At 42.3% G+C, this 24,544-nt stretch overlaps 1 protein-coding gene across 2 annotated transcripts in view; it reads right to left on the bottom strand.

Moving 5' to 3' along the window:
- The window catches only part of PRKDC (protein kinase, DNA-activated, catalytic polypeptide), a 189,562-nt gene that overhangs the window by 164,415 nt on the left and 603 nt on the right, over positions 1–24,544 (bottom strand). For both annotated transcript variants that reach the window (XM_011945691.1, XM_011945692.1), the window contains exons 2-15: positions 22,287–22,363; positions 22,103–22,195; positions 20,841–20,915; positions 19,618–19,726; positions 19,093–19,205; positions 18,906–19,005; positions 10,553–10,608; positions 10,432–10,462; positions 9,789–9,946; positions 5,961–6,107; positions 2,763–2,927; positions 2,128–2,296; positions 1,424–1,473; positions 407–532 (exon numbers count right to left, since the gene is read on the bottom strand). In XM_011945691.1, coding sequence (XP_011801081.1) covers positions 407–532; positions 1,424–1,473; positions 2,128–2,296; positions 2,763–2,927; positions 5,961–6,107; positions 9,789–9,946; positions 10,432–10,462; positions 10,553–10,608; positions 18,906–19,005; positions 19,093–19,205; positions 19,618–19,726; positions 20,841–20,915; positions 22,103–22,195; positions 22,287–22,363 — 1,469 coding nt within the window. The remainder of the gene's footprint in view (positions 1–406; positions 533–1,423; positions 1,474–2,127; positions 2,297–2,762; positions 2,928–5,960; positions 6,108–9,788; positions 9,947–10,431; positions 10,463–10,552; positions 10,609–18,905; positions 19,006–19,092; positions 19,206–19,617; positions 19,727–20,840; positions 20,916–22,102; positions 22,196–22,286; positions 22,364–24,544) is intronic.

The raw sequence follows: 24,544 nt of genomic DNA, 5'->3' as shown, positions 1-24,544 counted from the left end.
CATGCACATATACTTATGTGCATACATAAGTAAATATGCACACATATATAAACATACACATATATAATACACACAAATACATATATATCCATCCTCAGACTGGACCTGTTAGGAAGAACAGCTTAGCATGATCTGTACCATCTCGCTATTTAAAATTAAAATGAGGACGCAGCAACAGTAACTAATTAATGTTAAAGGAATTCTATGTCTGTGTTTCTTTCAATTCGTTTATTTCTACTCTCATTCTAACTTCCTGATTCATAGCTTTAATTTTTTATTTTTGAAGTACAGTTTTAAATTTTTGAAAGTTAGTAAAACATAATTCTGATATAAGTCTTATGTCTAAACTATGCAGACTAATAGAGGAAGTAAGGTACATTTATGGCTTTCAAATGGTAAACATTACCATCATCTGGTCAGAGGTCAGGAGATGTCTGAAGAGATCCACGTAGTCTTTGTATGTGGGCACCTTCCATTTGCCAGTTCTGACTTCCCCTGAAGCACGGTAGTCTTCAGATTCAGACTCGGGGCCCTGGTCAGAAAGACAGTATGACAATATGTAATGATGGACTCTCAGAAGCAGCACTACTGCCAGAACATGCTGGTTTTCAGAATTTTCTAAATTAAACTGCCACCCATAGGAGACCATATAATTAAGGAAGACATTGTATTATAAAAGCATAATTTAAAATGCTGAGGTCAGGTGCGGTGGCTCATACCTGTAATCCCAGCACTCTGGGAGGCCAAGGTGGGCGGATCACCTGAGGTCAAGCTGGTTCGAAACCAGCCTGGCCAACATGGCAAAATGTCTCTAAAGACAAAAATTAGCTGGGCAAGGTGGCAGTTGCCTGTAATCCCAGCTACTCGGGAGGCTAAGGCAGGAGAATCGCTTGCTGCAGTGAGCCAAGATTGCGCCACTGCACTCCAGCCTGAATGACAGACCGAGACTCTGTCTCAAAAAATAAACAAATAAATAAAAAGCTGAAAAATATGTGATTCTTCTGTGACTAAAACTGTGATACACCAAGAAGTATTTCAATACAATATCCATTGAATGTGCTATAATAATCTTGCTTTCGTACATAGTTCAATCTTTCATCTCATCATATGTCTTATAATTTCTGGGAACTAAGATACGCCTCCCTTAGCAATCTGTCCTAGAGTTTCAAGAGAGAAAACATTTTCTGGTTTACGAAAATGTATAAAACCTAAAGTTATGCTTAAAGATGTTTCATACCTTAGAAGTGTATTCGCCTAACAAAATACAAAGGTATTATGTCCTATGCTTTTCAAAATGTAAGGCATTGCTAATAACTAAGAAAAGAACGGCCACTTTTGCAAAATTATATTCGAAAACCTCAGCAACATTCCTAACTTTCAGTGATAATAGATTAATTTTCTAAACATTAAATTCAGAATTTACCTTTGGAAGGACCACTGGTTTAGAACATATTCTGATTAAACCCTGATGCACTGAAAAAAGAAAAAAAAAACAAAAATGAAGGAAACACTGAAAAATAGAATCACTCAAAAAAAAAAAAAAAACCAGTCATTTTATTTTGGAACCCAACTTTACCTCTCAATTTATTTTCTAAGTTCATTAACAGCTTTAATTTTAAAACTTAAAATTATTGGCCAGGCACGGTGGCTCGTGCCTGTAATCCCAACACTTTGGGAGGTCAAGGCAGGTGGATCAAAAGGTCAGGAGTTCAAGACCAGCCTAGCCAATATGGTGAAACCCTGTCTCTACTAAAACTACAAAAATTAGCCAGGCGTGGTGGCAGGCGCCTGTAGTCCCAGCTACTCTGGGGGGTGAGGCAAGAGAATCACTTGAACCCAGGAGGCAGAGATTGCAGTGAATCAAGATTCTACCACTGCACTCCAGCCTGGGGGACAGAGCGAGACTCTTGTCTCCAAAAAAAAGAAAAAAACCCAAAAACGTAAAACTATTAAAATTTAGAGGTAATAGGATGAAAAAAGGAAGAGATTTTGGTCTACCAAAATTTAGTTCATCAAAAGTTGTATCAAAGATACAAAAGAATTTGGTAAACAGATTCTCTTTACCTATATCAAATAATGTGTTAATTATCCATCATTACTCATAAAAACAATAAATTGTAAACTTACCCACAGTACTAATGCAATTCCTGAGAACTGGTCCTTTTGCTGCCAAAGCTAGGAACACCTTCACTATGGCTCTGCAACACACCAACTGCATTTTTGGACTGTACTGTGGAAAACTGTCTATCTGCATCACCACGAGGTGCTCCAGAACTGGAGTATACACCTCAGGAACCTATCGGAAATCATCAGCAAACCATGAGTTAGAGGAGGGAATCAATGAATACAGGAATAATACAAATATTCAGAGTAATTACAACTTAATTAGATACTTATTGAAAGAAAAACATGGTTTGTCATCTAACCTGCTGCTTAACATTTATTACTGTGATTGCCTTAAAAACACACACACACACACACACACACACACACACAGTAAAAATTGTCTTGAAGTGCAATTCTATCCCAAGCAACAATTCCAAATCTTTCAGAAAGATAGCAAGAGAAACAAATATTTTTTTTCCTGTTCTGGATAAAAAAAAATCAAGTTTCATGACAATAATTGTATCGCCACAAAATACTAACTAAAACTGTCACAATGTTCCCAACAGTGCCTACACTAAATGTATTGTATGACTCCATCAAATTATTTGAAGAAATGAAGATTAAATACTTAAAACTGTGCTGTTTAGTTCACTTACTGTGTCAAGGTACAGCAAGACACTTGCAACAGACTGGAGGAAGCTTGGCATCTGATAAACACGGTCGTCACCAGTGTCTGTCTGGGTGAGGAACATCTGCTTGCAACGCTGAATGAGCTCAACATACATGAAGTCAACATCTTTTGCGTTTATAACTTTGCAGGGCTTCAGAAAAGGGAAAACATAAGTTTTCATCAATCTTAACAAGATCAAAATAATGATATTTAAGGTGTCATGTTAAGCCATGTGATTATAAACACAAATTTAACAAGGCTTTTTTTTTTTTTTTTTGAGACGAAGTTTTGCTCTCGTCTAGGCTGGAGTGCAATGGCATGATCTTGGCTCACCACAACCTCCACCTCCCGGGTTCAAGTGATTCTCCCACCTCAGCCTCCCGAATAGCTGGGATTACAGGCATGATCCACCATGCCTGGCTAATTTTTTTTTTTTTTTTTTTTGTATTGTTAAGTAGAAGCAGGGTTTCTCCGTGTTGCTCAGGCTGGTCTCGAACTCCTGACCTCAGGTGATCTGCCCACCTCAGCCTCCCAAAGTGCTGAGATTACAGGCGTGAGCCATAAGCTTTTTAATTAAGAAGATATACAGATATAAAATACAGTATATGCCCAGGTACAGTGGCCCATGCCTGTAATCCCAGCACTTTGGGAGGCCAAGGCGGGCAGATCACCTGAAGTCACGAGTTCAAGACCAGCCTGGCCACCAGGGTGAAACCTCACCTCTAAAAAAAAACACACACACACACAAAAATTAGCCACGCGTGGTGGCGCACAACTGTAATCCCAGCTACTCAAGAGGCTGAGGCATGAGAATCGCTTGAACCCGGGAAGTGGAGGTTGCAGTGAGCTGAGATTGCACCATTGCACTCCAGCCTGGGCAACAGTGAGGTTTCACCTCAATAAATAAATAAATAAAATATGGTATCTCATTATAAAGATGCTTTGTGTAATAATATGTAATCACATTTTAAATACTTATTCACACAGGAAGCATTTACTGGTTGTCAGCTATGTTCTAGGCACTGTTTAGACAGTGGGTACTGAAGACAAATGAGAGGCAGTCTCTGCCCCAAGACTGTCCATCTACAGGAGAGGCCAGGAGTCCATACATGACTGGAAGATGCTCCATGTCACGCTCCACACCACACCAGAGACATTTTTTCAAACTCACAAATGTGTTAATGCAATTGCTCAATTTCAGACTTTTCCAAGGCTTCTTTTCCAGGACTTCTGAATCCAGTCCAGACTCCCAGAGGATCTGATGGTGCACCTCGTTTCCCCTTTCCTGTCTATCATGCTCTAGCCACAGGGACAAGCTCAAGTGGGGGTAGATCACTGTGTAAAGGGAAAATCCCATGCGATCTTTTAGCTCAGAGCCTTCTGCCATTCTGTTTCTTCTGCCCTAAGCATATTTAAAGAAGGCAACAGAGACAAATGGAGATGAAGATTAAGAAAATGGGAAAGGCTAGGCACGGTGGCTTACAGCTGTCAGCCCAGTGCTTTGGGGACTGAGGCAGGAGGTTCGCTTGAAGCCAGGAGTTCAAGACCAGCCTGTGTAACAAAGTGAGATATCATCTCTACAAAAGATTAAAAAATTTACTGGGCACAGTGGCTCATGCCTGTGGTCCCAGCTACTCGGGAAGTTAAGGCAGGAGGATTGCTTAGCCCTAGCAGGAGGATCGCTTAGCCCTAGAAGTCAGGGCTGCAGTGAGTCATGATTGTACCACTACACTCCAGCCTGAGAGGCAAAAAAGAAAAAGAAAAGAAAAAGGGAGAGGCCAGGAGCGGTGGCTCATGCCTGTAATCCCAGCACTTTGGGAGGCCAAGGTGGGCGGATCACCTGAGGTCGGGAGTTCAGGACCAGCCTGACCAACATGGAGAAACCCCGTCTCTACTAAAAATACAAAAATAAAATAGCCAGGCATGGTGGTGCATGCCTGTAATCTCAGCACTCGGGAAGCTGAGGCAGGAGAATTGCTTGAACCTGGGAGGCGGAGGTTGTGGCGAGCCAAGGTCATGCCATCGCACTCCAGACTGGGCAACAAGAGCGAAACTCCAACTCAAAAATTAAAAAAAAAGAAGAAAGAAGAAAAAAAAGGGAGAGATTGTAGGAAGAAAAAGGAATTTAGTTGTTTTTTTCTACAAGCGGAAGTCACAAAGTTCCACTAAGAAGAAATAACTAGGGTTATTCTTAATATTTTTCTTTAAAATAATTTTTTTAAGAGAGATAGTGTCTGTTGCCCACATAGGAGTGCAGTGGCTCGATCATAGCTCACTGCCACCTCTGCCTCCTGAGTTCAAGAGATTCTCCTGCCTCAGCCTCCCAAGCAATTGGGATTACAGGTGCACGCCACCACGCCTGGCTAATTTTTGTATTTTTAGTAGAGACAGGGTTTTATCACCTTGACCAGGCTGGTCTCAAACCCCTGACCTCAGGTGATCTGCCTGCCTCAGCCTCCCAAGGTGGTGAGATTACAGGTGTGGGCTGCCACACCTAGCTAATATTCTTAAATTTATCTCTTTCTGTCATATAAACTTTTTTTTTTTTTAACTTCTCTTTCTAAAACTGAGTGAAATCAACTACAATTTTACTTTAGGAATAAGGAGCAGCATAGTATAGACGGGAAACATGTGTTTCTACTCTTCACGCTTGGACTTATGCCTTGGTTCTGTCGATTCTGAGTCTCTTAACAAGTTTCCTAATTTCTCTGGATCTCGGTTTGCTAATCTGCAAAACAGAGTAATACTCAGCTCCTAAGGGTTAGGAGAACTTGAGATAACACATATACAGAATTCTAGTACATAGTAGACAGTGAAGGAATCTTAACTGTTAATAAACAACACTAATACAGTGACCCTCAGGATATGCGGGAGGGATTGGTTCCAGGCCTCCTCAGTATACCTAAATCCATGCATACTCAAGTCCCACAGTCACTCTGTGGAAGCCTCATATACAAAAAGTCAGCCCTCTATATAAGTTTCAAATCCAGCACACACTGTATTTTTTATCTGTATGGCAGAAAAACATCTGCATGTAAGTGGACCTGTGCAGTTCACGACCATGTTATTTAAGGGTCTGCTGTATTGTTGCAAGTATTAGACACTACTCAAAATGCAATAAATTAGATTCCTTTAAACAATCACGTGAAACCAAGACAAAATAGAATAAGTTAATGAGACATACTCCTGCAAAAAGTCCGTATCCACGGATAGCAATAGATAACTCCTTGTTGTTCGAATCCACATTTCTGATGATTCCATAAAACTGCTCCATAAAGTACTGCAGTTTACTTTTATGCATTTCTGCATTTTTCGCCACCATATTAGAAACCTGCAAATACATAATATTTTGAAATATTTAATAGCAATGGAATCTTTACAAATATGGAAAAACTAGAACTGTTTAGATGCTACTAATGTACTGTTATAGTTACACACAATTGCTTTAAATCATAAAGACCCTTTGCTTCCATTTTGCTTAGTCTCTATCAGGTTCAGAAAAGTGTCTTAAATAAGGTTATGTGATACATTTTCCTAGAGAAGGGACTAAGAGACCAAGGATACGCCTAAGTCTGAAAAGAAAAAAAAAAAAACAGGTTTTGAAGTAAGATTCTCTGAGGAAGCAAAGAGCAGTCTTTAGAGCTCACCTGTCACCCACACAGTGAAAGAGAGTTGTCAGGGGACCAGTGATTTCAGACGTCATCAATAAATACAGTTCAGAACAATCAGAATGACAAGACATCTCAGTTTTCAAAAAAATACGCTACAAACTATAAAGCTTAAATCAAGTGATGCAATGGGAAAATGTCGTCTGAGAAGCAAATAGATCATTATTTACCAAACTAAGAGACAAGATCCTAAATGCAAGAACTAATACAGGTATTCAAAAAGCATTTCCCATTTCAGCACAAAGACTGTCCAGAATAAGAATGGAAGGAATCTATCTAGACAATTATCAAAGACAGAAAAAAAAACCCACCTTCCATTGCCAATTTATCCATACACTTCCCAATCCCCCTAAAGCCACTAGGTCTTAGTGCGTGACCTTCAGGAACTTTGTTCCCTATTTGTTTTAGAAGAATGAAACATTGTATATACTGTTTCATAATTTACTTCTTCACAAAACATATTATAAATGTTTCTCAAGAAGTAAACAAACAATAATATCATTTTACTTAATTACAGAATACCAAATATTATATACTATAATGTGTAACCACCTAAACACTGCTAATTTTCTATTATTGTATTCCCAGTAAGCATGTTTTTAATGCATCTTTATTCAACTATTTCCTGTATATAATATTAAAGACTCAAAAATAATTATTCAACAGTAGTAGACAGAGGACAGATCAAAACATTATGGCTCATAAACATCATTACATATTACACTGCCACTGAAAATTAATCACACAGATGTCGGCCGGGCGCAGTAGCTCACACCTGTCATCCCAGCACTTTGGGAGGCCAAGAAGGGTGGATCACCTGAGGTCAGCCTGGCCAACATGGCGAAACCCTGTCACTAACAAAAATACAAGGTCGGGTGCGGTGGCTCAAGCCCGTAATCCCAGCACTTTGGGAGGCCGAGATGGGTGGATCACGAGGTCAGGAGATCAAGACCATCCTGGCTAACACAGTGAAACCCCATTTCTACTAAAAAATACAAAAAACTAGCCAGGCGAGGTGGCAGGCGCCTGTAGTCCCAGCTACTCGGGAGGCTGAGGCAGGAGAATAGCAAAACACCCGGGAGGCAGAGCTTGCAGTGAGCTGAGATCCGGCCACTGCACTCCAGCCTGGGCAACAGAGCGAGACTCCGTCTCAAAAAAAAAAAAAAAATACAAAAATTATCCAGGCACAGTGGCAGGTGCCTATAATCCCAGCTATTTGGGAGGCTGAGGCACGAGAATTGATTAAATGCAGGAGAGAGAGGTTGCAGTAACCAAGCTCACGCCACTGCACTCCAGCCGGGGTGACAGAACAAAACTCCTTTAAAAAAAAAATATATATATATATAGATGTCACTGTGAGGAAAATACATTCAATAGAAGAAAATCTTAAGGCCAAAAAATTATGTATCCTTTATGTAAAGTCCTCTTTCCCTCTTCCTCTCTCCTCACTCCCTATTCTGAAGTAGGAGGGAAGGAGGGTCTCTCTCCTTGCTTAGGGCCTCAGGTCACAAGGGATGATCTAATAATGGGACTCAGGGTGGGGCTGGCCACACCTGGTAACAATGTGACTCGGAATGGGAGCTTTGGGTCACACAGAATCCCTGGAAGCTGAGATCCAACAACCCACTATGCCTACAAGGTGGGTCCCCAAGGGAAACTCCAAACATAGAGGTTCGGGGGAGCACCCAGTCAATGCTCCACACATGCTGTCACACATGGATGCTGGAAAAGGAATGCTGCCCTGATTCCGTGGGGATAGGACCAGGGAAGCTCCACATTTGGTACTTTCTTAGTCTCTGCACCATGTGCTGCTTCCTTTGGTTGATTTTTATCCGGGCCCTTTAGATGTAATAAACCATAGCTGTGAGTATCAAATTTGAGGGTGTATTGAAAACTCCCAAACTTGCAACAAGTATCAGTCCTTAGGGCAGCATTGAGGATAGTCCTCTTGAACTTCTCCCCTGACTAAGCTCGTACAACCTTCTCACGAGGTAGAGATTAGCAGGTAGAATATATTTCCTCAATGAAACTCTAAAATCTATTCAATGTAGTTTTTGTTAAGAATTGGAGTGGGGAACTGAAGTCTCTGGCAAGGATGTGAAACAGAGATGTCTGCGTGGTTCATTAAAGACAACCACCGCAGTGGAGGGAGGGCTGGCGGGCTTCCCTGCAGGCCCATGCCCCACTCAGCCCTGCGCTAGGAAAGGCAGGCATCACTAGGGAACAAGGCCCCAGGGGTGCCACCAGGGATGACCCCTCTGCACACATCCCGGACACTCCTCCTTGCTAACAAACATATTCATATGAATCAGTAAAAAGTAATTCCTCAGATTTTTATTTCCCTTAGCAACTAAGGCCAGCCAAGTTCAGCGGAACAGAAGTTTTATGAGGAGGACCAAGAAGAGGTAACCTCAAAGCCAAGAGTGACCTTAGGGAGAACACAGTCTGACAGGAAGGCTAAGTACAGCAGGGAGGCTAAGGAGGCAAGAGGGACAGGCGACAGAGGCAGGGGCCAAAGACGAGACCCATAGGCTCAGTTTTTTGGGAGGCAGGCCCAGACCTAAAAAAAGGATGGCAGTGCTCTCTCTTCTCCTTCCACACATCCTGGCTGTGATTCTCAGGCTAACACAACTGCAACACTGTTCACACAGGTTTGCAAGGATACCCTGTGAATGCAGTTACTGTTTACCCATGTATATAGCAGGGCCCCTAAGAAAACGTTTGTTGTGAATCTCCAGTCCTTTCCCTCAGAGCAACCCCAGAAGTCCACTTCCTTAGTGGTCAGGCCCCTGCGGACACCTCTGGAAGCCCAGGATATCCTGGAGACCAGCGCTCAGAATGACAAGCAAGGTCTCCTCAGCCGACCAGACAAGCTTCCACATACGCAGGTGCAGATTCTATAACCACCTCCTATCGAGGTGGAAAATCCACAACAGCAAAGAGGCGCTCCTTGTTTTCAAGTTGACATGCAAGCATCTATCTGTCTCCTGGAGACAGCTGGCCCTCCTCTTCCAGGAGAGATGGGGCTCAGCTATCCTCAGGCCTCCACCCACTCTCCAGTCCTGACCTCCCAGCCCTTTCGGCCACCTCCTCACCACCATGTCTTCGCTCCATTAGACTTGTCTCAATCTGGGCTCTGAGGCCCTAATCAAATCTGGCATCTCCTTAGCTCTCTTTCAGTCTGGCTGCCTCCCATGAGGCTGGTTGATCAACAGCTTTCTGCTTTAAATACTACAGAAGCTAACAGATCAACTTATATTTATTTTCAAACACGTATGCATACAATGGGAATTTAATTGTGTGTGTGAAAGAATATTGTTAAATGACAGTTGAATGTGTGGTACCTGTTTCAGAAAGGATTCCAGGGCTGAAAGTGCAGCTTTTTTCAGTTCTACATTTGTGTGGGCACACCACTTTAACAAGACTTCAAATAGAGACACGTAGTTGTCCAGAAGGCAGGTGCTAAACTGAGATGCATGCAGGGCAAATAGGCGCAAGCCAGCTGCAAATGCAAAAGCCATTATATTTAAAATCAGACGACATAAGACAGAACAGAAAACCAAAAAACCTGCAGGGATATGTCAAAGTCAAGACTGTGCTCAGGAAGATCTAGTACCATTACACTACAGTAACCCAGGGATCCCTGTCAGCCTCTAACACTGCCAATCAGCAGGCCCATAACTTCGCTAACAAATCCCAATACAAGGGTCAGAAGTGGAATCAGGATTCATTGAGGCAAAGGCAGAATCGAACAGCCTGGATCCCCTGAAAGATATCCTAAAATAAAATGATTTCAACCATGTAACCTGAGTATCACCATTTCAACCAGAGCTTACTAAGTCACCGAAAGCCTCCCTGTAAATAACTGTGTGTGAAACATCACAGATGTTATTACATTTGCTTTCATTCAAAGTTTAAGCAAAAGCTTACCTGAGATGTTAATTTAGTAATCTAAAATATTATACCTCATTATAAACAGAATCCTACCTGAGGGCACAGCATATCTCTTCAGATCAATCTATTTTAGAAAAAAAAAATTCACCATCAGTATTTGAAAGTCTGCACTGTAAAGGCATTAGAGTAATATTAATAGTAATATTAATCCTACCTGAGGACGAATTGCCTTTAGTACAAAATTAAAAATCTCCCTTGATGTCTGGGGATCTAGGGAAATACCAAGAAGCCTCTGTTACCAATCGTAATAACAGTATCACATGACACACTTTACAGATAGCTTGACACCTATATTAACCCCATTAGTCTCTTGTGAATTCAGGAGAAACATCTTTCATCATTACATCTAGCTAAAGTTGCAAGTTATTACTGCTGCACGGTTATGACTGCGAGAAAACAGAAAGAAAATCTGTAATAACAAAGACATGGTTTAAGTACCAACCCATCACTTACAAGCTCTGAGAGATTTAAACACTGACTCATCACTTACAAGCTCTGTTAGATAATCTCTCAGAGCCTCAATTTTCTTATTTGCAATAGGGACAGTATATACCTTTCTTTTAGGATAGTTTGGAGGATTAAATAAAATAACTGACTCATGGCCAAACATACCATTTCTCCCCAATACACATTTACTCAACACGTAGTACATGTAAGAAAAAAAAAAAACAGGAAAAAAACAGTACATGCCAAGATATTATGACAATTACAAATACAAATAAACTATGATCTTTGACCTCAGCAAACTTAGTAACTAAAAGGGAAGATAAAACAGGTACACAATTATAACATGAGGCTCTAATCCTGGCCTGACTGACATCACAGTTATTTGCATAACTGTCTCCCACGGGATTATTCAATGTAGCTATACAGTCATGCTTTATTCATCACTAATTTCTTTACCCTTCTAACAGTGACTCATAATCAACAAAGACTCAAGAACGGTTTGCTTTTATTGCAAGGACTGACATAATTGAGACAGAGCCCTGATGATGATGTGATAGGAGCTGGAGAGAGAACGTGGTCAGAGAGGCCTTAAAGCAGAGACACATCTGCATGGTTGCAGGATGGTGGCATAAAAAAGATACAAAAAAAAGCTACTTTGGAATTCATGACAAGCAGATTTCTTCCGACTATGAGTATTCTATAAAGGTTTTCCAGATATGGTAGCATTTGTTCTGAGACTGAAAGAATAGGTACTAGTTGGGGAAAAGGTCATTCAAATAGAAAGTAATCACGTTAGTAAACACAAGTGTGCAGACACAAGGACACCCACAGTACACAGTGGGTTTGGGGTGTGGTGACTTGGCAAAGACAGACTACTCCAGGCTCTGCCCTCCAAGGTCCACTCTCCTGCAGCCCCTCCCTCTAGTGGCCCACTCCATGTACAAGCACGGTCTTGTTCTGTTTTTTTCAATATGGTAAAACAGACATATTTATCATTCAAACAATGTGTACAGATACAATTCATTGGCACTAAATATATTCACACTGTTGTGTAACCATCACTATGGTCTATACCCAAAATGTTTTCACCATCAGTAACAGAAGGGTGTCCATCAAACACTAACTCCCATTTCCCCTCCCCCAGCCCCAGTAACCTCTATTTTACTTTGTCTCTGTGAATCTGACTACTCTACATACCTCATGTAAGTGAAATCACACATTGTTTGCCTTTCATGGCTGGCTTATTCCACTTAGCATCCTATCTGCAAGGTTCATCCATGCTGCAGCATGTGTCAGACTTTCCTGCCTTCAAGTCTGAATAATGTTGCGTTGTGTCTATGTGCCACATTTTATCCATTCATCCCTGGATGAACACTTGGGTGGTTCTGGCCCTCTGGCTTACTATGGATTTGCTGCTAGGAACACGTGTGTGCAAATTCTATCTTTTTTTTTTTTTTTTTTTGAGACAGAGTTTCGCTTTGTCACCCAGGCTGGAGGGGAGTGGCACGATCTCGGCTCACCACAACCTCCGCCTCCCAGGTTCAAGCAATTCTCTGCCTCAACCTCTCGAGTAGATGGGATTACAGGTGCCTACCACCATGCCCGGCTAATTTTTTTGTATTTTTAGTAGAGATGAGGTTTCACTATCTTGGCCAGGCTGATCTTGAACTCCTGACCTCGTGATACACTCGCCTCAGCATCCCAAAGTGCTGGGATCACAAGGTGTGAGCCACCGTGCCATGCCTGCTTCTATTTTTTTTAAACCCTCTCTTGACCAGTTGCAGTAGCCCTTGGTCTCTCACAAACAGTCTCTCAATCCTACACTAACTCACATCCCACACCCAACAGCAGTCAGGCAGATCCCTGTGAAACATCTCTTGGCCCACATCCACTCCTTTTTGAAAAGCCTTGTTCCCACTCCATCTGGAATGAGATCCCAGCTCAGAAAACCCTCACACACCAACCCTGTGTCCTTCCCATCTCACCTGGCCCACCTTGTATACTTCCATACTCTTGACACGCCAGCTCTTATAGACCCTCGGACCACTGCACGCAGGCTAAGCACAGGGTCAGAGGCTGGCCCAGCATGGGGCCGGGTGCTGCGCAGCTGCTGCCTGGAATGACTGCTCTTCCCAGCGCTTCCCCAGTTGTCTCCCTCTCCTCCTTCTGACCACGACTTCTGCGTTACATCCTCAGAAAGTACCAGTGGGTCGTGTGCTCCACTTCTCCAAATTCTGGCATTCCTCTTCACTACACCTCACCTCTGGGCATTGCTGAACCCCAAAATCAGCAGAGCTGCTTTATTTGTTCGTCTGTTTCCTCCACTAGACTGAGCTCATGATGGTAGGAACTTGGTGATTTCAATCACTGGTTTAACACCAAGTTCATCCCTCTTTAGATAGATGGCACCCATGGGCAGGCACAGTGCCTCAAGCCTGTAATCTCAGCACCTTTGGGAGGCCAAGGCTGGTGGATCGCTTGAGCCCAGGAGTTTAAGACCAGACTGGGCAACATGGTGAAACCTCGTCTCCACTAAAAACACAAAAATTAGCCGGGCATGGCACTGCACACCTGTAATCCCAGCTACTTGGGAGGCTGAGGCACAAGAATCACTTGAACGCGGGAGGCAGAGGTTGCGGTGAGCCGAGATCGCACCACTGCACTCCAGCCTAGGTGACAGGGCAAGACTCAGTCTCAAAAAGAAAAAATAAAATAAAAATTAGCAGGGCAAGTTGGCATGCATCTGTAGTCCCCAGCTACTTGGGGAAGGCCATGGTGGGAGGATCATTTGAGCCCAGGAGGTTAAGCATGCAGTGAGCCCATATCACAGCACTGAACTACAGCCTGGATAACAAAGTGAGACCCTGTCTCAAAAACAGTATGTTTACATATATATATATACACACACATGTATACATACACATATATATATAAATTTTTTTTGAAACAGAGTCTCATTCTGTCACCGGGCTGGAGGGCAGTGGCGCGATCTCGGGTCACTGCAGCCTCTGCTTCCCTGGTTCAAGATTACAGGCATGTGTCACCATACCCAGCTAATTTTTGTATTTTTGGTAGAGACAGGGTTTCACCATGTTAGCCAGGATGGTCTCAATCTCTTGACCTTGTGATCTGCCCACCTTGGCCTCCGAAAGTGCTGGGATTACAGGCGGGAGCCACCTTGCCCAGCCTTATAATTTTTATAATTCATTCATACAGTCTGTACTTCCTGGGTGCCTTATATATACGTATGAATGAATTAGTATTTAGTGCTTGAAGTCACATGATCGTGGCATCACAAAAAAAGTATAAATTTTAGCCTCAGACCAAGGCTTAAATCCCAGACTGGTCATTTGTTAGTTTCTTAGTGTTGCCATAACAACTTACCACAAACTTAATAGTTTAAAACAATACAGATTTATTACCTATAGTTCTAGAAGTGAGAAGTCTGAAATGATTCTCATATTGAGCTAAATTCAAGGCATCAGCAGGGCTTGTGCTCCTCCTGAGAGGCTCTAGGGGAGAACCCTTTTCTTGCTTCTCCAGCCTTGAGAGGCACCCCCATGCCTTGGTTCCTGCCACCTTCCACATCCCCTTCCTCTGACCTCCTCTGTGCCTCCCTCTTCCACATGTAAGGACCCTGTGATCACACCAGGCCCATGGGGATGATCCAGGATCATCTCTCCAGTTCAAGGTCAGCTGATTAGCAACCTTAACCCCGCTATGCCATGCAGCATAACAGGGATGAGGATGGGAAACCCTGGTGGCCATTATTCTCCTTAACCACACAAATCACTGTGTGACTTGGGGCAAGTTACTTAACCTGTCTGACTTGCAGTTTACTAATTTATACAACAGAAACATTTTATCTGCCATGCAGAGTCATAATAGGAACTTGCCTTGCAACATGTCTAGAATAGTCCTTAACACACAAAAAATGAGCACTAAGTACTACTATTTTCCTTCCACTATAAATGTTCACTGAGTGCCAGTTTATAAGCCAAGTACACATAAAGACAAATAAGCACCATCACCTGCCAGCAGGGTCAAGGGAGAGAATCAAACATATGACCTAAGAAACTTAAAATATGACCGTAAGTGCTGTCACAGAGGGGAGTACAGAGGCCAGAGGAAGTGGCTCACCTCAGGGGAATCATAAATGCTTCCTAAAAGGGGTGACGGTTGAAAAGCAGCTGAGGAAGTGGGAGCCACAGGATACAGGAGAGAGGAGAGAGAACACAGGAAGGAAAATTACACAGGGCTACTGTAACAGTCTTGATAAGCAAGGAAGAAGGCATGGGTAGAAACATTAGCTTAAAATGAAACTGCTGCTTTTATAGGTTAAAAAAAATCACTGGATATAAGTAATTTTGTAAGTTTCAACCTAATGGAAGAAAAACACAGAGTAGGTACAAATATTTGGTAATTACTTGAGGATAAAGTGATAAGGAGGCCAGGGGTGGTGGCTCATACCTTATAATCCTAGCACTTTGGGAGGCTGAGGCAGGTGGATCACCTAAGGTCAGGAGCTGGAGACCAGCCTGGCCAACACGGTGAAACCCCATCTCTACTAAAAATACAAAAATCAGCTAAGCATGGTGGCACATGCCTGTAATCTCAGCTACTCGGGAGGCTGAGGAAGGAGAAAGGCTTGAACCCAGGAGGCAGAGGTTGCAGTGAGCCAAGATCGCGCCATTGCACTCCAGGCTGGGTGATAAGAGCGAAACTCTGTCTCAAAAAAAAAAAAAAATGGTAAGAAAGAGCAAAGGAGTTTTTTTGTCTCCCCTGAAGATTATTTTAGGATCAGCCAGGTGCAGTGGCTCACACCTGTAATCCCAGCACTTTGGGAGGCCAAGGCGGGCGGATCACGAGGTCAGGAGATGGAGACCATGCTGGCTAACACGGTGAAACCCATCTCTACTAAAAATATAAAAACAAAATTAGCTGGGTGTGGTGGCGGGTGCCTGTAGTCCCAGCTACTCAGGAGGCTGAGGTGGGAGAATGGCATGAACCCAGAAGGTGGAGCTTGCAGTGAGCCGAGATCACACCATTGCACCCTAGCCTGGGTGACAGTGAGACTCAGGAAAAAAAAAAAAAAAAAAAAGATTATTTTAGGATTAAAAGTTACATTTGTCTTTTCAGAAAAAGAAAAGAATTTCATTGGCCAGGTGTGGCAGGTCATGCCTATAATCCCAACGTTTTGGAGGCTGAGGTGGGAGGATCACTTGATGGGAGGAGTTCAATACCAGCCTGGGCAACACAGCGAGACTGTCTCTGCAAAATATAAAAGGAGCCAGGCATGGTGGTGCCTATAGTCTCAGCTATTCTTGAGGCTGAGGTGGGAGAACTGCTTGAGCCAGGAGTTCAAGACTGCAGTGAGCCATGATTGTATCTGTGAGTAGCCACTGTACTCCAGCCTGGGGAGACCCCATCTCTTAAAAAAATTTTAAAAATGAAAAAACTGAACTTCAGCAAAATAAGGGATTTTTGTGTACCAAAGGACATAATCAACACCGTGAAAATGTAACTCAAAAAATGAGAGAAGGGCCAAGTGCAGTGGCTCACACCTGTAATCCCAGCACTTTAGGAGGCCGAGGTGGGCAGATCTCTTGGTTGGAGACCAGCCTGGGCAACATGGGGAAACCATGTCTCTTCAAAAAGTACAAAAATTAGCCATCTGTTGTGGCACACGCCTGTGGTCCCAGCTACTTGGGAGGCTGAGGTAGGAGGATCACTTGAGCCCTGGAGGTGGAGGCATGCAGAGAGTCATGTTCGCATCACTGCACTCCAGCCTGGGCAACAGAGTGAGACCTTGTCTCAAAAAAAAAAAAGAAAAAAGAAAAAGGGAGAGAGAAAATATTTGCAAATCATATATCATATATCTGATAAGAAACTGGTATCTAGCTAGGCACAGTGGCTCACGCCTGTAATCCTAGTACTTTGGGGAGCCAAAGCAGGAGCATTACTTGAGCCCAGGAGCTAGGAACCAGCCTGGGCAACATGGCAAAACCTTGTCTCTACAAAAAATTTTTTAATATTAGGTGTACACCCTTGGTTCTAGCTACTTGGGAGGCTAATGTGGGATGATTCCTTGAGCCCAAGAAGTTGAGTTGAGGCTGCAGTGGGCCATGTTTGAGCCACTGCACTCCAGCCTGGGTGAGAGAGCAAGACCCTGTCTGCAAAAAAAAAAAAAAAAAAAAAAAAAATGATATCTACAACTCAACAAAAAGTCAAACAAACCAATTAACCTAAAAAATGGGCAAAAGATCTGAACAGACATTTCTCCAAAGACACACAAATGGCGAGTAAGTACATGAAAAGATGCGCAACCAACATTATTCATCATTAGGGAAATGCAAATCAAAACCATGAGACATCCCTTCACAACCATTAGGCATTAGGATGTCCACTACCAAAAAAACAGAAAATGAGAAGTCAGTAAGGATGTGGAGAAGCTGCAACCCTTGCGCACTGCTGGTGGGAATGTAAAATGCTGCAGCCACTGTGAAAAACAGTATGACGATTCCTCAGAAAATTTAAAACTAAGGTTACCATACAATCCAACAATCACAATTCTAAGTATATACCCAAAAGAATCGAAAGCAGGGACTGCCAACAGATTTCTGTACAATGATCATGGCACTACTTAGAATAACCACTAAGTAGAGGCAAACCAAGTGTCCATACATGGATGAATGAATCAACAAAATGCAGTGAATACACACAGGAATATGATTCAGCCTTTGAAAAGAAGACAATGCTGACCCATCAGGATATGGACGAACCAGAAAGACACTACGCTAAGTGAAATAAGCCACACAGAAAAAGCTACATACCGTGAGTTCATCTGTATAACTTTTTGAAATGACGAAACCACAGATGGAGACAGATGAGTGGTTATTAGGGGGCCAAGACGGGGGAAGAGGTTAACTATGGCTCTAACGAAGTCAGTAGCACATGGGACCCTTATGCTAATCAACCTGTTCAATATCTTGACTACAATGGCACATACACATGACAGAATTACACAGAACTCACTGGGTGTGTTGGCTCATGCCTATAATTCCAGCACTTTAGGAGACCAAGGTGGGCAGATTACTTGAGCCCAGGAGTTCAAGAGCAGCCTGGGCAACACAGTGATATCCTGTCTCAATTATTAAAAAAAAAAAAAAAAAATTTTAAAAGGGCCGGATGCGATGGCTCATGCCTGTAATCCCAGAACTTTGGGAAGCCAAGGCAGGTGGATCACTAGAGCCCATGAGTTTGAGAACAGCCTGGCCAACGTGGTGAAACTCCATCTCTACTAAAAATACAAAAATTAGGCCAGGCGTGGTGGCTCACGCCTGTAATCCCAGCATTTTGGAAGGCCAAGGCGGGCAGATCACTTGAGGTTAGGAGTTCGAAACCAGCCTGGCCAACATGGTGAAACCCCATCTCTACCAGAAATACAAAAAAAATTAGCCATTTAGTGGCGAGCGCCTGTAATCCCAGGTACTCAGGAGGCTGAGGCAGGAGAATCACTTGAACCTGGGAGGCAGAGGCTGCAGTGACCTGAGATGGAGCCACTGCACTCCACCCTAGGCGACAGAGCAAGACTCCGTCTCAAAAAAAAAAAAAATTAGCCAGGCGTGGTGGTGCATGCCTATAGTCCCAGCTATTCAGGAGGCTGAAGTGAAGAACTGCTTGAACCTGGGAAGCAGAGGTTGCAGTGAGCCGAGAAAGTACCACTGCACTCCAGTCTGGGTGACAGAGCAAGATTCTGTCTCAAAAAAAATAAATAAAATGTGAAACAACTGCACCGAACTAAATACACCTACACAAATGTGTGCACGTTAAACTGGTGAGATCTAACAAAGCTCAGCAGACAACATCAATATTAACGCCCACCATGCTGTTGTGCTGTAGTTGGGAAAGATGTCCTGGGGAGGGCCCACAGGTCCCTCTATATTATTTCTCAGTACTGTATGTGAATTCAGGATTGGTTAAGAGTTCAAAAAAATAATCAGGCATTGCTGGTTAGACTTAGTTTTTGAATAAAGAAATCAAGTGAAGCCAAGCAATACCTTCTTCCATGGACTTAGTGAAGTTGCACAGAAGTGAGGACAACCCCTTCAGACATCCTGCCAGAACAGGTAGTTTGGGCTCTCTTACTGCTGATGTCATCTAAAAGGAAAGATTTAAGAAAATGTCATTACAAGAGAAAAATACAACCACGTCTATGGAAGCAGAATGTCATAAATTTTATCATACCTGGGTCTTAAGTTCACCCAGAAAAGCGCGGAACAGGTTTTCTGCATTATTTATCATCTCACTAGGATGAACTTCACCCAATAATCCTAGGAGCTCATATACTTTTTCTAAAACTGAAAAGATAATTTTAGATAAGTAAAGGGCTCAAACTACATTTAAATAAGTTATACTAACCAAAACGTATGAAAAAAATAAAATAATGTGAAGTTCAAAATTAATTTTACAATAAGATATATAAAATATTAAGCTTTTAGGACTGCATTCTTTCCTAAGTTTTATGCAAATGTATTAATCATACTTGACATGTGAGTTTTCCATTTAAAGGAATAATTTTGTAAAAATTAACATTTTTATGAAGGGAAGTCTTCACATGTTGTTTTTTGGTTCCATTTTGGTTTATTTTCAGCAAAAAGGATTCATGTATAAAACATAAGACCTTGGTAGAGAAAATCTAAGCCTTACGCTAATAATTTGTTAATATTAATTTGCTAAACTATTTGAAAATAACATGTAAATGCATCTCACCTGTATCTGGTATTTTTTTTTTCAATGCAAGTTCTCCATAGAATTTACTAAATAATTCTCCAATTTTAAATTCATCCATGAGTCTAGAACTTCTAAAAGTCTGAAGTAACTAAAAGAATACAAATTAGTACATCAATGTAGTGTGGGAATCAAGAAAAAAAAATAATACAAATTAGCATTCTCTCTGAAGAGGGAAATAAAGGGATTCCTCTATCTCAGTGCCTCGGTACACAGCAAAGGTTCAGAATTCGGTGTGTCTCAAGGATTTACACTTGCCCTCTCAGGATTCGCATCCACCCAGCTTATCTGGAAATTAAGAGGTTGAGATGGGTGGTGTAAGAACACCAGAGGAAGAATACTCTAGGCTTAACTGTTACCTTCCCAAGAAATCAACAAGACTAGAACCTTTCTCCCAGAAGCCTATAAAACCAAGGACCAATCAGAAACAAAGGAATTCTAAAATACAAATACAAAAACAAAACAGAAACAGGTCACAGTGACCCCAACAACCACTTAATTGCAACATACCAACCGATTCCTGCTGGACACGGCGGCTCACGCCTATAATCCCAGCACTTTGGGAGGCCAAAGCAGGCAGATTACAAGGTCAGGAGTTCAAAACCAGTGTGACCAACATAGTGAAATTCCGCCTCTACTAAAAATATAAAAATTAGCCAGGCATGGTAGCATATGCCTGTAATCCCAGCTACTCAGGAGGCTGAGACAGGAGAATCGCTTGAACCCGGGAGACAGAAGTTGCAGTGAGCTGAGATCGCACCACTTGCACTCCAGTCTGGATGACAGAACAAGATTATATCTCAAAAAAAAAAAAGAAAAGAAAACATATGAACTCTTTCCCAGTGCTAAGATTTTAGGAAAAACCTCAGAGATACAAGGTGATCTTTCAGCAATTTCTAATAGCATTAGGTTTTGCCAAAGCCAGTAAGAGTGATAAATGAAAGAGCAATAAATTCTTTAGTCATTTTCCTCCTTCATTCTGCTCACAACTCAGAATTCTTCTTTTACTGCCCAGAAGAGTCTGAGAACAAAAAGCCAGGGTACTGTCAGGTGATGGTTGGAAAATGTGCATCTTACCCATACATCAGTGTGATTAGATCCTATCCTTCCCCAAACACATCACCCAAAATACAACTCAAAACTCTCACTTTTTTTTAAAAGTTATACATTTAATACAAGATGCATATACTTAAAAACATAATTACCTTAATAAGAAGGTCCAGGGCTGGAATTTTACATTTAGCAGCTCTATCTTTTGTATAAACACTGGTACAAGTATTCTAGGTTTCAAAAAAAAATAACCAAAATCATCAATAAGATAAAAACTGAGACTCAGCAATATCTGAAACTACGTCTCCAAGAGGAGCAATATCAAAATTCAGTATTTAGCTATGGAAAATATAACATTAGGCTGGGCACAGTGGCTCATGCCTATAATCCCAAAACTTTGGGAGGCCGAGGTAGGCGATCACCTGAGGTCAGGAGTTCGAGACCAGCCTGGCCAGCATGGTGAAACCCTGTCTCTACTACAAATATAAAAATTAGCCGGGCATGGTGGCACGCGCCTGTAATCCCAGCTACTCAGGAGGCTGAAGGAGGAGAATCGCTTGAACTCGGGAGACAGAGGTGGCAGTGAGCCAAGATTGTGCCACTGCACTCCAGCCTGGGTGACAGATCAAGACTCCGTCTCAAAAAAAAAAAAGAAAAAAGTATTCACCAGACTCTGTGGTTCGTGTCTGCAATCCCTTTGGGGATTACAGTGTGGTTCATGCCTGTAAGCAATTTGGAAGGTGGAGACGGGAAGATCACTTGAGCCCAGGAGTTCGAGACCAGCCTGGGCAACAAGGCAAAACTGTCTCTACAAAAAAAAAAAAAAACACACAAAAATTAGCTGGGCATAGTAGCAAATGCCTGTGGTCCCAGCAACTTGGGAGGCTGAGGTGTGAGAATCACCTGAGCCCACGAGATGGAGGCTGCAGTGAGCCATGATCGCACCACTGCACTCCAGCCTGGATGACAGAGCAAAACCCTGTCTCACAAAATAAAAACAAATAAACAATAAAAATAAAAATATAAATTATTATTATTTTTTTGAGATGGAGCTTCGCTTTTGTCGCCCTGGCTGCAGTGAAGTTATCAAGAAGCCGTCAGGGCCCCAGGGAACCCAAGGTGCCACTGCCACCTCCTCAGGAAAGAAATTATCAAAGTAGTTTCTCTGACAAAGGCCTTAGCTTACTAAATCTAAATAACTAATGGGCAACAAGAGCAAAACTCCATCTCAAAAAAAAAAAAAAAACAACTAATGAAGAGTCCAGTTCATTTGTAACACAATGATGCAGAAATAAGCAAATTCCCCAATGAGAGAGGAAAATGTTTTATCTTTAAAATAAAAATCCAAGTTCCTTACACCATAAGTTAAAACAGATGTTGATATATAATGTAATAAGGTATTTTTTTTAATTCTTACCTTAATTTCAACACAGTAAGGCGCGATCTTCTGGCCCATTTTTTCTAAGAAAATACATAAAAACTTTAGGATTTCTTCTCTACATTCACGAAACTGTAATGAAAGAGATACATATTGTAAATATGGGTAACAGGAGTCACTCCAGGAATATACAAGAAAAGCAAAACGAAAATTGTCAACTTACTTCAATACTGTTGAGTGACTTCCGGACAAATACAAGCAAACCGAAATCTCTGGAAAAAACTAAAGATGTCTGTAATGCTGTTCAAAAAAATAAGTAAGCAAGTTAAGGGAGTGCCAAGAGCATCATGTAAACTACTCCTAAAGGGGTTGCAATGATTTTCTTTCTTTTATTCCCACTTTTTTCTGAGACTGAGTCTCACTCTGTCGCCCAGGCTGGAGTGCAGTGGCGTGACCTTGGCTCACTGCAAGCTCCACTTCCCGGGTTCACGCCATTCTCCGGCCTTAGCCTCCCGAGTAGCTGGGACTAAAGGTGACCGCCACTCTGGCTAATTTTTTTTTGTATTTTTAGTAGAGACAGGGTTTCACCATGTTAGCGAGGATGGTCTCAATCTCCCAATCTCGTGATCCACCCACCTCGGCCTCCCAAAATGCTGGGATTACAGGCGTGAGCCACCGCGCCTGGCCAAGGTTGGAATGGTTTTCAAGGCAGCCTTATAAATATAAAACACTAACCCAAGGTTGTTATATTAAAACAAAGAAAGCAGAAAATTCTAGACAATGTTCCACAGGGAAGCAGTAGGCAGAATAATGGCCCCAAAGATGCCTGCATCCCAATCCCTGGGGTCACATCTCGTGAATATGTAAAATGTATATAGCAAAAGGAAATTGAGGAAATTGAGCTTGCAGATGGAATTAAGGTAGCTAATCAGCTGACCTTAAAATGGGAAGATCATACTGGATTATCCAGAGAGCCCAATGTAATCATACAAGCCCTTAAAGTAAGGAGATGAAGAAGAGTTGATCAGAGACACAGGAAGTTGGGAAAGCAGGAGATTCCAAACCTCTGCTTGACATGATGTTGCTGGCCTTGAAGACCAAGGGAAGGGAGCTGTGATCCAAGGAAAGGGGACAGTTTCAAGAAGTATGGAATGTCAGGGACCTCAATCCTACAACCTGAAGGAATAAGGCAATGGATCCTCCCCAAGAGCCTTCAGAAAAGAAAGCAGCCCTGCCTGGTACTTTGGTTCTAGCTTGGTGAGACCTGTGTGGGATTCTGACTCACAGAATCCCCCTTACAGTGGGAACTGTAAGAGTAACAGACCTGTGCTGTTTTAAACTACTAAGCTTGTGATAATTGTTACAGCAGCAATAAGGAACTAATACACTTCCCCTGGAATCTCTCAAGTGAAAAGAGATATGTCATAAACGGAAGGTAAACTTGGAAGTGCTTTAGACACAAGTTACTAAACGAACAAAAATGAATGCTAAATTTGAAACCCTAAGAGAAAGTAACCACACAATGTTAGTTTTTTGATATTTCCCCATTGTTAACATATTCTTGACAACAGATAGAATATATAGAATTCGTGTATATAGCATCTTTTTTTTTTTTTTTTTGAGATGGAGTCTTGCTTCATTGCCCAGTCTGGAGTGCAGTGGCACAATCTCGGCTCACTGCAACCTCCCGCTCCTGGGTTCAAGCCATTCTCCTCTCTCAGCCTCCCGAATAGCTAAGATTATAGGCGCTCGCCACCATGCCCAGCTAATTTTTGTATTTTTAGTAGAGACAAGGTTTCACCATACTGGTCAGGTTGGTGTGGAACTCCTGACCTCAGGTGATCCACCTGCCACAGCCTCCCAAAGTGCTGGGATTATAGGCATAAGCCACTGCACCGTGCCACATACAACATCTTGTTTAAACTGTTCTAAGTTATTCCTACAACATATTCACTCCTAGAGCCTCCGGAAGAAAATCTCACCTTTTAATAGGGCACAACATCAAGAGGTCTGCACACTCGTGTTTTAAAGGAGGAATACAGGAGTTTCCACACAATGAAATATTCGATTATTTAAACTGCTAAAAAGAGGCACTTTTACTACAGAGAAGAAAAAGTTCCCTCCCAGGCATTGCTAAAGAGTTAAAAGAACATGATTTCAATTGTATTTCTTCAATTTTTCTCAAGGTAGGAACGGCATATACAGGGGTTTCGAAAAGGTACTGGTGGGATTAGGCGAGATTCAGGTGAAAGAAAATACTTTCTCTTGGCCGGGCCCAGTGGCTTATGTCTGTAATCCCAGCACTTTGGGAGGCGGAGGCGGGCGGATCATGAGGTTAGGAGTTCGAGACCAGCCTGACCAACATGGTGAAACCCCATCTCTACTAAAAACACAAAATAATTAGACTGGTGTGGTGGCGCGCGCCTGTAATCCCAGCTACTCGGGGGGCTGAGGCAGGAGAATAGCTTGAACCCGGGAGGC

The sequence above is a fragment of the Colobus angolensis genome, unplaced genomic scaffold (assembly GCF_000951035.1).
Source record: "Colobus angolensis palliatus isolate OR3802 unplaced genomic scaffold, Cang.pa_1.0 Scaffold243, whole genome shotgun sequence".
NCBI lineage: Eukaryota > Metazoa > Chordata > Mammalia > Primates > Cercopithecidae > Colobus > Colobus angolensis.
Note: the sequence above shows the minus strand (reverse complement) of the source record. Positions and strands in the feature narration are given on the sequence as shown.